Source organism: Sorex fumeus, unplaced genomic scaffold (assembly GCF_029834395.1).
Source record: "Sorex fumeus unplaced genomic scaffold, SorFum_2.1 ptg000053l, whole genome shotgun sequence".
Taxonomy (NCBI): Eukaryota; Metazoa; Chordata; class Mammalia; order Eulipotyphla; family Soricidae; genus Sorex; species Sorex fumeus.
This window is the reverse complement of record NW_026606110.1, coordinates 2,554,501-2,568,740: the sequence shown is the minus strand read 5'-3', so window position 1 is coordinate 2,568,740 and position 14,240 is coordinate 2,554,501. Positions and strand designations below refer to the sequence as shown.

Genomic DNA, 14,240 nt, shown 5'->3' with positions numbered 1-14,240 from the left:
TACTATGTTCTCTTGTTTTGTGGCATAAAGATTTTCGAGGTAATCCTTGATGATCCTTACATAGAGAAACTCTCCTGGTTAGAGTTCATGAAAGGGTTTCAGGAAAGCTTTCAAGGTCATTGGCCCTGCCAGTACTTCGACTGTGATTTAGGGTTTTATGATCTCTTATTACTGCGGCTACCTTGGTGCATTTTTTGAGGAATAGGTGTGTGGAGCAAGGATGAAGTTAATGTTAGCATGGCCAAGCTGCTCCAGAGTCAGAGATATGTTAACTATTGGAAATGCTTGGCTTTGAGTTTGGGGGTAAAATAGTGAATGCTCAGCTTTGGAGTTTGGGGATAGGCTGAGTGGTTTTGGTAGCATTGTCTTGGAAAAGCCCTGTTTTTTCTACCCTGATGAGTGGGGCCTGTTTTTGGGGTAGACATGGGGCCTGTGCATGTTTTTTTGAAAGCCTATTCTTCCCTTCTTCCTTTTCCTCTTCTTCCGCCTCTTCTTCCTCCTCATCCTCTTTTTCTTCCTCTTTTTCCTTTTCCTCCTCCTTCTCCCACTCCTCCTCCTCCAAATCTGTTCTATACTTTGATGGGGGATACAGTAATTTTGTACATCAGTATCATAAACAACACTATTGTAACCATGTTACCTAGACTTTTTTTTATTATTATTAGTGAAGCACCATGAGGTACAGTTGTAGATTTACAAATCCTTTTGCCTGAGTTTCGGTATACCTAGACTTTAAAAACAAAAAACTTCCCCCCATGTTTTCTTAGTAAAATTGTGCACCTTTTAACTTATTAGACTTTGGATCCCACTTGCTATAGTGTAGAAAAGTGACAGAGAGGCCAGAGCGATAGGCCAGTAGGTAAGGCACTTGTTTTGCATGCAGCAGGTTTGATCACTGGCATCCCGTATGATCTTCCAAACCCTCCATATGATCGCCAGGAGCGATCGCTAAACCCTGAGTACTGTTGGGTGGGGCCCCCCTCCCCCTCAGTGATAATATAAGGCTGTGAAGATAGCTCAATAGACTGAGACCATGATTTGATTGTGGGAGGTCTAGGTTTGATCCCCAGGACTGCCTGGAAAATCTCTCGAGCACAGAGCTGGGAGTAGCCAAGTGTTCCAGGTACCACCCCAAAGCCAAAACAAACGTGATGAAAGCATTGGCAAAACCCATCAAACTTTTCCCCAAAAGATTTTATGGAATGAATACTTCTTTGTATACCTAGTAAGTGCATCTTTTATTGCTTACTTATTTGTTGATTGTTTTTGTTGGGGTCACACTCGGCACTACTCAGAGCTTACTCCTGGCTCTGTGTTCAGAGACCACCCTGGCAGTGCTCAGGGGACCACATGTGTTGCTGGAGATTGCACTGTGGTCAACGGTGTATGTGTCTCGCCTGCCGTAGTAGCTTTCCAACCCTACTTTTTATTTAAAAAATACTCTGTGATTCTTTATGTGTGGGGTGTTAAAAAGTAGTTATAAGCATGTCCTAACAAACAAAGTACTATTTTTGGTGCACATTCTTTTTCTTGCTTTCTGGGAACCTTTGCTTAGATCTTTGATTTTTAAAAATCAAAGTAAAATATATAAAAATTTATGACTTTGGTTTGTTCTTTGAGTAAGACATCATCTTAGCAGCTCCTCAGAGGGGGAGACTGGCTTGAGGAAAATGTTAGATTTTTCTCTCTTGAATTTTACCTTATAGAAAATTTATTTCAAACTTTTTTTTACGCAGGCTAGCTAAATTGATCTCACAAGTAAGATGGAGTGGAACGGGCATGAATGTCACAGTAGCTACTGGTTTTTCTCCCTGGCTACAGAAAAAACCACCCACTCCACCACCAGCAGTCATTGAAGACGAAGATATTTTAATTATGAAAAAGTTCTATGTTTCCGTGGGCCAGGTAAGAAGAGGAATGTTTCGTTGTGACTTGGTACTTCAATAAAATTAATTTAAAAAGACATTTATTTTATTTTTGCCATCTAGGCAGGGGAAATTATTTCAAATACCCCTAAAGCATAGACCGAAAAATTCTTATAGATCTAATTTATCAATTTGCCTTCCTGCTTGTCCCCTGAAATGCTATTAGAAGTACCACCTTCATGTTTTTGAAGGAAAAGAGAGATGGACACGAGCTTATGGGAAACAAAGATAACATATTATGCTCATGGTTTTCCTTGTTCATAGAAAAGTGTTTATTATTTGGATTCTGTAAGCTGTTTAAAACTATGATGAATTATTGTTGTCCCCCCGTTGTCTGGGCTGGAGCGATAGCACAGCGGGTAGGGCATTTGCTTTGCATGCGGCCAACCTGGTGTGACCCAGGTTCAATTCCTCTGCCCCTCTCGGAAAGCCTGGCAAGCTACCAAGAGTATCTTGCCTGCACGGCAAAGCCTGGCAAGCTACCCGTGACATATTCAATATGCCAAATACAGTAACATCAAGTCTCAATATGGAGACGTTACTGGGCCTGCTTGAGCAAATCGATGAACAACAGGAGGACAGTGCTACAGTGCCCCCATTGTCTGACTTTTATTTTTTTCATCTTTTTTTTTTTTTGGCTTTTTGGGTCATACCCAATGATGCTCAGAGGTTACTCCTGGTTCTTCACTCAGGAATTACTCCTGGTGGTACTCAGGGAACCATATGGGTTGCCAAGGATCGAACCCAGGTCGGCTGCATGTAAGGAAAACACCCTCCTCACTGTACTATCGCTCCGGCCCTGTTTTCTGATTTTTCTTAGGAGTCAGTGAGAGTGTAGTTAGTTAGTGTGCATGGTTTTCATGGAGGAGGCCTGGACTTGTTCCCCTATACCTCTTTTTTCCCCCATGATTACCACCAGGAGTAGCCCTTGCTTGAGCAATGAGCTGGGAGTAGCCCTTGAGTGCTGCTGGATATTGTTTCAGGGGGTGAGGGAAGCATGATTAGTCGTATCAGACTACATTACAGATGAACTGTTATCCAAGAGAGTTGTCTTCCATGAGTAGAGAAATGTTGTGTTGTATGAGTACATTTGTAGGGATCTGATTAGAGTCAGTGTTCTTTGGAGAGTCATGCTATAGTGAAAACTTCTGTTTGATCATTGCCTCTGGTTTTCAACTCTCTGCTCTAGGAACACCCATCTTATCCACAGTTCAAAAATCAGGAATGGCAAGTATGCAGCCCATGTGTTGCTGTTCTCCCAGTCTCCACTCGTGACAGACATAGCTAATCAATCGTGGCCATTTCCCTGCTGAGCTTGGACTTGGTTCCAAATTCTTTTCAACACAGCACTCTAGGCAGGCACTTGCAATTGATCAAAGATGTCATACAAAAGGAAAGTTATTGACCCTATCTGTTAGAATGGATAGACTTGGTCTATGTTGCTTGAACATTTGTTTCCATGTGTAGCTTCTGTTTAATTTTGTGCTTTGGCATTTCTATCAGTGATACTTGGCAAAAATGTTTAAAATTATGCTAATTTCATTATTGACACTGGATACTGCATGGAGATGTAGCAAAGACATATTTTCTTTATTTCTCCCTTGCCTCCCATCCCCATTCCACTTTCTTCTGTGTAATACTTTTTTTTCTTTTCAGTCCAGAGAGATAGTATGGGGGCTTAAGACTCTTGTCTTGCATCTTGATTATTTCGTTTTGATCTTTGGTACATGTAGGGTTTCCCAAGCACTGTCAGGGCTCACGCCTGAGCACAGACTCAGGTGAGACCCTGAATTCTGCAAAGTATGGCACAATCCCCCACAAAAGTATTCGTCTTTTCTTTATATCACAGAAATGTCAGGAATGTCATAAAAGTATTAAATGAGATAGAAGTTAGTAAATATTGAATGGAGTAATGAATTTAGGGGAATAAATTCTGATTCCTTACATGTGAATTGAATCAAATATAAGAGAATAAAGTCCAAGCTAGTTTACTTTTGCTGGCCTATTTAATACTTTACGTATTCCTTCTTAAACAGATTTTTTAACTTATTTTTTGGTTGGGGGCCCACACCTAGGTGTTCTCAGGGCTTCTACCTGGATCTGCACTAAGGGACTTTGTATATCATACACTTTGGAGACCATATGGGGTGCTGGGGAATGCATTGGGTTGGCTGCATGCAAGACAAGCACCTTACCTGCTGCACTATCTCTCTGGCCCCACAACTTAGGAATATCAAATATTCAAATTTCCTTGGGCCCTTAGATCATTTTAACCAGGCCTATAGTTAGTAATTATAATAATAGGAAAAGTTCTTTTATAACTAAAAGAACTTTTAGTTATGCCATCTAAACATGAGCAGTTGACCCATCTCTTAGAGTATAAAGTAAAATAATAGTTAATGCCTTTCAATCTGATTGGCTTGCCTCAGATTTTTGTATCTCTTTCTTCCTTGTTTCTTGGGCCCTACCCAGAGGTTTTCAAGCAGTGCCAGGGATAGAACCTGGGGCTTTCACATGCAGAGTATGTGCATTTGTCCTTTGAATTTTCCCACCCAGGTCCTTGGCTCTCTTCCTTCTTTGTATCCAGATGAAATATGAAGGGCTTCTGTTGTCTATTTATCTGTCAGTTCCTTGGAAGTTCCTTTGTTCTTTGACCTCAGTGATAAGAATACTGCTTGGAAAAGAGTAATTGCTTAATAAATGGGTTCTGAGTGAAATGTGCTTCGTAATAGGTATATATACATATATATATAAAATTATTGTTATATATTGGGCTGGAGCCATAGCACAGCAGGTAGGGCGTTTGCCTTGCATGCGGCCGACCCGGGTTTGATTCCTCTGTTCCTCTCAGAGAGCCTGGCAAGCTACCGAGAGTATCCCGCTTACACAGCAGAGCCTGGCAAGCTCCCCGTGGTGTATTTGATATGCCAAAAACAGTAACAACATGTCTCACAATGGAGACGTTACTGGTGTCTGCTCAAGCAAATTGATGAACAATGCAAGGACAGTGCTACAGTGCTACATTGTTATATATATATATAAAACAATGTTACATATAATTATTGATCACTTGATCACTTGACATCCTGTTACTCATAGATTTGCTCGAGCGGGCTCCAGTAACATCTCCATTCATCCCCATCGCGTGCTAGTGTAGCCCAATGGCGTCTTCTCATTCTAGGAACACGAAGAGCCTCAAACCGATTGTTCAGGGTCTTGACAAAGAAGTCTGATCATCTCATAGGTGAGCGGCCACATGATCTTTTGATGTCCCGTGGAATCCAGTCGGTAATGGCTCTAGTCCAATGGTCATCTCCAAATTTCATTACGTGTCCAGCCCATCTGATTTTTGACACCTTGGCAAACAAGACAGTGTCCTTGATTCTTGATCGTTGACGGAGGTCGGAACTCCGGATTCTTTCTCTCATTTCAGTGAAGTGTGATACTCCAAGCATAGCTCTTTTAATTCCTCTTTGGGAGACCTGAATAGCATTCTCATCCTGTTTTCATAGGGCCCAGGACTCTGAGGCATATGCTAATACAGGAAGAACAGTGGAATTGAAGAGATGTGCCCAGAATCAGAGGTTCTTCATCCTCTTAGCTATTTCTTTGATGCTCTTGAAGGCATTCCAAGTCGCTCTCTTCCTTCTGTGCAACTCAGGTGCCAGGTCATTCATCATGTTGACTTCTCGACCTAAGTATACGTAACTGTTGCATTCGGAGATGTTTGTTCCATTGAGAGCGAATGGAACTTCAGGAATGAGACCATTTCTTGCAAACATTGTCTTTCTAAGATTCAGCTGTAGTCCGACCTTTCCACACTCAAGTCAAAGTCGGCAAGCATTTGTGCTGCTTGGCTAATGTTTGGTGTTATTAGAACGATCTGCATCAGCGAAGTGGAAGTAGTATAGTTGCCGACCATCTATCTTCACTCCCATTCCTTCCCATTCCAGTGGTTGCATGACGTTCTCGAGGGTGGCACTGAAGAGTTTTGGTGAAATGGTATCACCCTGCCGAACCCCTCTAGACATGGATAATCACTTTCTTGTAGAATGGTGAGATCCTGGTAGTGAATTTGTAATACATGGAGGATCCTGATGTATTGCGTTTGAACACCCTGTTTGCTAGGGTTTCAACGACCGCTTCCGTCTCAACAGAATCAAAGGTCTTCTTTAAATCAATGAACGTTAGACAGAGCGGCATCTTGAACTCCTGAGAAACCTCAATGAGCTTGGTTATTGTGTGGATATGGTTGATTGTGCTGAATCTTTGCGGAACCCAGCTTGCTCGCATGGTTGTCCTTCATCTAGTGTTCTGCCAATCCGATTCAGGATGACTCGAGTGAACAGCTTGTAGACGACAGACAACAGGCAGATCGGGCAATAGTTGCCAATGTTGTGAATGTCTCCCTTCTTGTACAGTAGTATAGTCCTGCTGGTTTTCCACTGGGATGGAAACTTGCATTCAGACAGGTAGTGTGTGAAGAGCCAAGTCAGTGAATTGATGAGTACTGACGGCAGGTTCTTCAGGTGTTCGGGTCTGACTTTGTCTGGGCTGGGTACTGTTTGCTTCTTTACCGATGAAATGGCATGTCAGATTTCGGAAGGGAGAACTTTGGGAACGACATATCCATCCTGCGGAATTTGGTATGTGGGCAGGTGGACATGGCTATCGAAGAGATCCGAGTAGGAGTCATGGATAATCTTCATTGCCCTTCTGGAAGATGTGATAGATCCATCAGGATGTCATAGGGCAGTCATCTTGGCCTTGTAGTTGGCAAAGGACAGGAGGGCATTGCAAATGCTTTTCCGGGCTTCTGCCATATCTGACAGCATTGCTGCTCTTCTCTCTTTGAGATCTTCCTTTATCACTTCTCTGCACTGCTTTGTGAACTCGGACATTCGCTTGCGGTTGCCTGATGCTTGCGCCAAGCCATGTTGGCGAATGAGCTCGAGAGTTTTCGAAGACAGGCGTGTTTTTGTGCTATCTCTCTCTTGGCATTCCTCGCACAAACATGGAGGTGCTGAACCAGTCGATTGTATTTCTCGTCAATGTTGTCAACGATGGCATCTTCCCATGTTGCCACAATAGTGCCAAAGAGCTCCCAGTTGGTGGTCATTCTGGGAGTTCTCGTCTTAAACTTATTATCAAACAACTACTGATACATATATAAATATACAAATGAATATAAATATAATATATGTACATATATATTTTAGGGGGGTGGTGGGAGGACAAACCCGTGGTCCTTGAGGGCCACCAGGGCTGCTCTCAGCCTGAGGCTGGAAGTTTAAGGTACTGGAAGGGGGGATGTAGTGGAGATGGAACCCAAGGCCTCTTTGTACACAGGAAACAGGATCTCTGCACCTTGAGCCACATCCCTGGCACAGATGACTTGTTTTCCATGGTCAGGGAGAGAAGAGAACAAGAAGAAATGAATGTCTTTCAAAGCTTGCATCCGCCAAGGAAACTGTCCCTCTTAGCGGGACAGTGACACAGAGATAGCACCTCCCAGTGTTTTCTCACTTGCTTTTGGCCTCCTTATGTGACCTGATTCACTCAAGCCAGGAGGTAGCACCACGCCTCCATCCCTCCTGTGAATGTTCTTTAAGACTGAGACCAGGCAGCTAATCCAGACAGAGACACGAGGGTCCCACTGGGCTGTCAAACAATGGGGGCTTCCTTGGATAAGCAGGTGAGGACACTATTGAAAGAGGCAGGCAGAGGGACTTTTCCTGGAGAAATGGGGGTGTGAGTCGCTGCAGGCCAGTTTGGGCATGAGTTCTGGGTGCTCGAGGATGCACTTTTGACAGGGACATTACAGGCCCTGCCGGGGCAGTGGAGACAGAATCAGCCACCACAGCCTTCGGCCCAAGCACAGTTCTGAGAACCGATTCTTTAGGCTTGAGTTCTGCTTGGAGAAGTTTCCAGTGCCGCTGAGGCAAGTCTCTGTGATATTAGCAGGGAGTTGTTAAAGTGGACCCGGTCGGACAAGACTGGGGGACTGAAATCCTTGGGAAACTTGTGAATGGGAATGACCAGCGAGGGGCAGCCAGGCACCGAGGTGCCTTCGGACAGTTGAGTTCAGGTGAGAGAATTAGCAGTGAGCCAGAAAGGGTGGGATTGCTTGCCTTTGGCTGAAAAATGGAGAAGAATTTAATGGGTCTCTCTTTCCCTCTCCTTCTAGTCGCCTAGCATGAAAATAATCTCAACTTTTCTCTCCTCGACTCTCTTTGCTAATGGGTTTATCTGTGCACAATTCTTACCGTTTATGGAATAATTTTTCTTTGCACGTCCTGTTCTATGCTGGTCGGAGTTTAGTCTGATGACTTTTCCAGATTGTGGGAGGTTGAGTGTGCTAATATCGTGTTAAACAAACCTGTTTCTTTCTTTCCAGGCATCCTATACCCAAACCAAAGATTGGTTTACCTTAGCAAAGCAAAGCCAGCAAACTGTGGCTACCTTTTCCCTACCTTCTTATGTTTGCTACAACAAAATTGAAGCTCCAACACCAACCATCACCTCTGTGTCTGGTAAGTGGGAAAGAACAAGAGTGATGTCAGAGATTCTCTCTTCTTTGTTTTCTGTTGTTGGTTTTTTTGATTTGTTTATTTGTTTGGGGGCCACACCTAGTGGTCAGGGACTCTGCACTCAGGGATCACTCCTGGTGGGGAGGCTTGGGGACCATATGGAGAACTGCGGATCGAAGATTAGCACCTTATCCACTGTTCCTATCTCTCCTGCTGTGTTTTTTGATGTTTTTATCTTACAGTAAACTCTAAGTGTTTGGAGAGAAAAACTTATTTGCACCCACCCTCCAGCTCCAGTTCCACTTGCTACTTTCTTAAAATTCACAATTGTGTCTCAAGAAATCAAATACCTGTGAGTAAGTTAGCAAAAGAGGGGAAAGACTTATAAAGAAAACTATGTTTTTCTTGTATGAATCTATCTAGGGATCAGAGAGATAGTACAATGGCTAGGCTGCTGCCTTGTATGTGACCGACCTGGCTTTGATCTTCAGCACCACATATGGTCCCTGGAGACCTGCCAGGAGAGATCCCTGAGTGAAGAGCCAAGAGCCAGGTGACCCAGTGCTCAAGCCCTGAGCATTGCCAGATGTGGCCCAAAACAAAATAACACAAAATAAATTAAGTCAAAGGAAAGGGGAGAGGGAGGAAAATGGAGCTTCAAAGTCCATCTTTAGAAAGAGTGTTGTGCTGTTTTGTGTATTTCATGACAGAGTGTGTGACAGGAATTGCATCCTTTTGATGCAGTAGCACATTTGTGAAAATTGCTGCTCTGACTCCAGTTCTTGAGCTCATTGTTTTTGGTAGCTAATTTTACTTTATTGTACAACATGAAATACTAACGTATCAAGAATAGTGTAACATACACATTCTGATGCTTCACTAGAGTTGCATATTGATGTTGTCAATTGGCATTCTGTGTCAGGCTGAAATATAGTAAATTAGTAGCTATATTTGGGATGTGAAATAAGTTCCTTCTCATCTTGCTGTTCCCTCCCATGTCCAGGAAGATGTGGCTAATACCTATTGGCCTAATAGGCCAATTGGCCTAATACCTAATGGTAGTTCCCCATTAACTCCCCCACTACTGTTCCCAAATGTGGCTTTAGACACTTTTAAATGTGGCTATGTGGCTTTAGACGCCTTTAAATGTGGCTTTAGCCCAATCTGTGTGGTCACTCCCCGTGATGGACTAGCTTGGCACACTGGCTCAATGCCATCCTGTTCATAAATACTAAACTCTTCCTACCCCTAATCTGATCTCATTGCCCTTTGTGACTTTTAATACAGAGAGTGCCATCTTTGATAACAGAACCCATTCCTGGGCGAAGAAGACCATGTCGAATGTTGAGAACACTCTTTCTGATCTCAAAGAGGATATTGGGTCTACGTGTCTACAAGACACCACTTCTCAAGCTCTCCTGAGAATATACCTTGACTCCCAACGGGATGTTGAAGAAAACGTGACCCTGCATTTTGGAAATTGTGAAGAATTTTTAAAATCTTACATATTATATATTTTGAGAGAATCTGTTTACCAGGTCGCAGGGTCACCATATCAAGGGCACCCCAATTATGTGAATTTCACCAACGTCTCCAAGGTGGTGGTGGAAGAGTGTTACAAACCTAAACTTCACCAGGATTTGGAGCCAGTTGAAACAACTGAGACCACCATGCAAAAGTCTGAAGGAATAGCAGAGAAGGAAAGTTTGAAGAGCGAGAGCTTGCCTTCGGAAAGCAGGGCCGACTGGTGTCTGTCTCATGGGACATACGACATCGGGAACAGGAAGGAGTTTGAGAGATTTAAGAAATTTATCAAAGGCACTTTAGGAGAGAAATACTTATGGTTGTGGATGGATATAGAAAGATTAAAGGCTCTGAAGCACTGTGACAGACATCAAAGGTATTTCTACTTTATATTATTTTTTTAATTGAATCACCGTGACATACACAATTACAAAGCTGTTCTCGATTGGGTTTCATTCATACAATGTTCCAACACCCACCCCTCCCTCAGTGTACATTTCTCACCATTAATGTCCCCAGTTTCCCACTCCCCAGCTTGTCTCTATGACAGGCAATTTATTTATTTATATTCATTTTATTGAATAACCATGAGATACAGTTACTAAGCTTTCATGTTTGAGTTTCATTCATACAATAACTGAACACTCATTCCCCCCACCAGTGTGCATCTTCCATCACCAATGTCCCCAGTATCTGCCCCCCACATCCCGACCCTTTTGCTGCCTCTGTGGCAGACAATTTCCCCCATATTCTCTCTCTGCTCTTGGGCATTATGGTTTGCAATATAGATACTGAGAGGCCATCACGTTTGGTTCTTTATCTACTTTCAGCACACATATCACATCCCGAGCAATCCCTCCAACCATCATTGACTTAGTGATCCCTTCTCTGTCACAGCTACCTTCTCCCCCAGCTCATGAGACAGGCTTTCAACTATGGAGCAATAATCCTGGCCCTTGTGTCTACTGTCCTGAGGTCACAGTCTCATATTATTTTAGGTTCCACAAGTGAGTGCAGTCATCCTATGTCTGACCCTCTCTTTCTGACGCATTTCACTCAGCATGATACTCTTCATTACAATCCACTTAAAATCAAATTTCATAACTTCATGTTTACTAGCAGCTACACGGTATTCCATTGTGTAGATGTACCAAAATTTCTTTAACCAGTCATCTGTTCTCGGGAACTCAGGTTGTTTCCAGATTCTGGCCATTGTGAACAGTCCTGCAGTGAACATACAGGTGCAGATGTCATTTCTACTGTGCTTTTTGCACCCTCGATATATATTCCCGGAAGTGGTATTACAGGGTCACATGGAAGCTCAATTTCTAGTTTTTTAAGGAATGCCCATATTTTCCAAAAAGACTGGACCAGTCAGCATTTCACCAACAATGCGAGTCCCTTCCCCCCACATCCATGCCAGCACTAGTTGTTATTGTTCTTTTTGATGTGTGCCAGTCTCTGTGGTGTGAGATGATATCTCATTGTTGTTTTGATTTGCATCTCCCTGATGATTAACAATGTAGAGAATTTTTTTCATGTTCTTTTTGACCATTTGTATTTCTTTTTTGAGGAAGCGTCTGTTCATTTCTTCTCACTATTTTTTGAAGGGTTTAGAGGTTCTTTTCTCGTGCAGTTCTACTAGTATATGATAGGCACTTTATTTTTCTCTCTCTCACTCTCTTCTCTCACTCTCTGTGTCTGTCTCTCTGTCTCTCTCTCCTTTTGGGCATTATAGTTTGCCATACAGATACTGAGAGGTTACCATGTCTGTTTTGTACTTTTCAGTAGTTTTATAAACCAATCCTATTGGGCTGTGGAGACAGAACAGAGGGTAAAGCACTCAACTTGCATGTGGCTGACCTGGGTCCAATCTGTTATACCTGAGATGGTCCCCTGATCTCCACCAGGAGTGAACCATGAGTGCAGAGCCAGGAGTAAGTCCCTAGCACCACCAGGTGTGACCCCAAAACAAAATAATTAAATAAAATAGAAACCAATCCTAGAATATTAGTTTGAGTGATATAAGTACAGGGAAAAAGAATGAAATAATCTATGCTTTTAGAAGAATAGATAATAATAAAATCAATTTTATTCACACGGATTTTCACCCTTTATTTAAATACCATGTTTTACAGAGTGGTTCACTATACATTTGTTACATTCAATATTCCAAGATCAATCTCACCACCAGTGTGACCTTCCCTCCACCATTGTTTCCATTTTCCCAAATTTCCCAAGCATGCCCCCTTAGCAGGCACAAAATAATTTATTTTATATTGCTTGTTACAACTAAATGACAAATGGTATTATTAAAAATACTTTAGTAGAAGAAAATTTGTGAAAATTCTTACATTTTATCATGGGGTCATTAAGTCCTTGCCTGCACATTTACTGAGCTATTGTTGTCAGTTGAGCCTTCTGTGTTTTTATTTATTGAGCTTAGTTGGCTTTGATGTTAATTTCCCATCTAATTTGGTGTTTTCCTACTGGAATGTCAGTATTATATAATATTTAACTGGGCTGTGAACTTACATGGCAGCAGTTGGGGGATGTTGGGTGGCTTCTGGGGCTTCCAGAAATATGGGGGTTAGAGTTGGGGGGCTGTCTACCCCCTCTCTGAGAAGACCCCAGAATTCTCAGCCTGAAGACCGGTGTACCTGGACGTTTTGGCAGTTTGGCATCTCTGCAGTGTTTCGTCTATAGACAGTAGAGTCTGGCCATTGGCATGGTGGCAAATGTGGGTGTGGATGCAACTAGGGCTCGGTAGGGCAGGGACTCACCCCTCCCTCTCCTGAGGGCATCCCAGAGTTTCAGCTGGGAGACCAGTGTACCTGTGAATTTTTGCATTTTGTTAATCTCTGTCTCTTCTGAGATTTAATGGTGAGTCTGTGTCACATAGATTTCTTTACATAAATTCTAAGTCTCTTCATATGAATCATTCTCTTCTTTTGTGGGCAGAGTGAGGGGCACACTGGTAGTGTTCGGGGCTTACTCCTGCCTCTGGACTCAGAGATCACAACTGGTGGGCTTGGGGGACCTGGTTGTTCATACACAAGGCAAGTGCCCTACACTGTACTGTTCTCCTGTCCTTCACGTTAATCATTCTATCTTATTTTTAAAATAATATTTTAAATAATATGTCTTCAATAATAGCATTTATAGTTTTGATATATGGCTATTCTACCTCCTGCACCACCCAAAGTCTCAGTGACTGAGTTGTTACTGGTCCCGAGAGCAAGAGTTCCGTTACTTGGGGCTGGGGTTGGTTCTGAGTGGAGCGTGGGGTGGGGGCAAGGTCAGAACCACCATTGAGACCCCTATTAGTACTTGGGGAATCACATGCAAGCAGCCTCCCCAGGTTCACCGAGATCCTTTCGGCAACTGGATTTTCTTGCTGGAACAAATAACAACAAAATCCCAAACTTGGAGCCTCCAGTAGCTCAGATGTTCTCTCTTACTGCTGCAGGGCTGAATCTAAGTGGGCCTGCAGAGTGGCTTTCCTTCTGGACACTCCAGGGGAAGACTCCCTCCCCTGGGGTTGGGGGCTAGTCCTGCAGTTAGGGCTCACATGCCCCTCACACGTACCTCACATGTGCCTGGCCCGGGTGTGATCCCCGCCCGCCGCTGTACCAGGGGGAGGTTCTGGAGTCTCTGGCTCCATCGTGGCTTGGAGTTGTCCCTGAGATCAGTGGGTTCAGGAACAATCGCCTTCTTGGGCCTTTGCATTGACCTACTGTCCTGGTTGGCCGAAAATTACAGGTATGGCCCCCGCACCTCCTCAGCACTGCTTGGGAGGACCCCCTGCAAAAAATAAAAAAGAAAGAAAGAAAAAGAAAAAAGTCCTTTCCTGGCCTTTTGCACCCTCTGCAGGTACCTGCTTGCTTGTTCTTGTGGCCCCTTACTTTCAAAGTCAAGAGCATGGAATCAAATTTTTCTCCAGCCTTGCATCTTTTTGCCATGACCCCTGACCTCCCTGCCTTCTTTCCATGGGCCATTTGGATCACAATAGGGTCTCCAAGGTCAACCTCTAAACACCCTCAGCCCAGCAGCAAAGTGCTTATTTTACCAAGGTCACAGGGAACGAGGCCAGGCAGATCTTTGCAGGGCCGCTGGGCCTGTTCATCCCACATCTGAGATGGACTGTTTGTCTGTCCATCCCGCAGCTGAGACAGGCTGTATGTCCGTCCCACAGCTGAGATGGCTGTCTGTCTGTTCGTTCCACAGCTCTGTCTGTCTGTCCCACAGCAGAGACGGGCTG

The 14,240-nt window shown here is 43.5% G+C and overlaps 1 protein-coding gene across 1 annotated transcript in view; it reads left to right on the top strand.

Annotated features, from left to right (window-relative positions):
* Nucleotides 1–14,240, top strand: part of RGS22 (regulator of G protein signaling 22) — a 151,803-nt gene that overhangs the window by 51,638 nt on the left and 85,925 nt on the right. Inside the window, exons 11-13 of the mRNA XM_056124946.1 lie at nt 1,737–1,905; nt 8,323–8,458; nt 9,743–10,355. Coding sequence (XP_055980921.1) covers nt 1,737–1,905; nt 8,323–8,458; nt 9,743–10,355 — 918 coding nt within the window. The remainder of the gene's footprint in view (nt 1–1,736; nt 1,906–8,322; nt 8,459–9,742; nt 10,356–14,240) is intronic.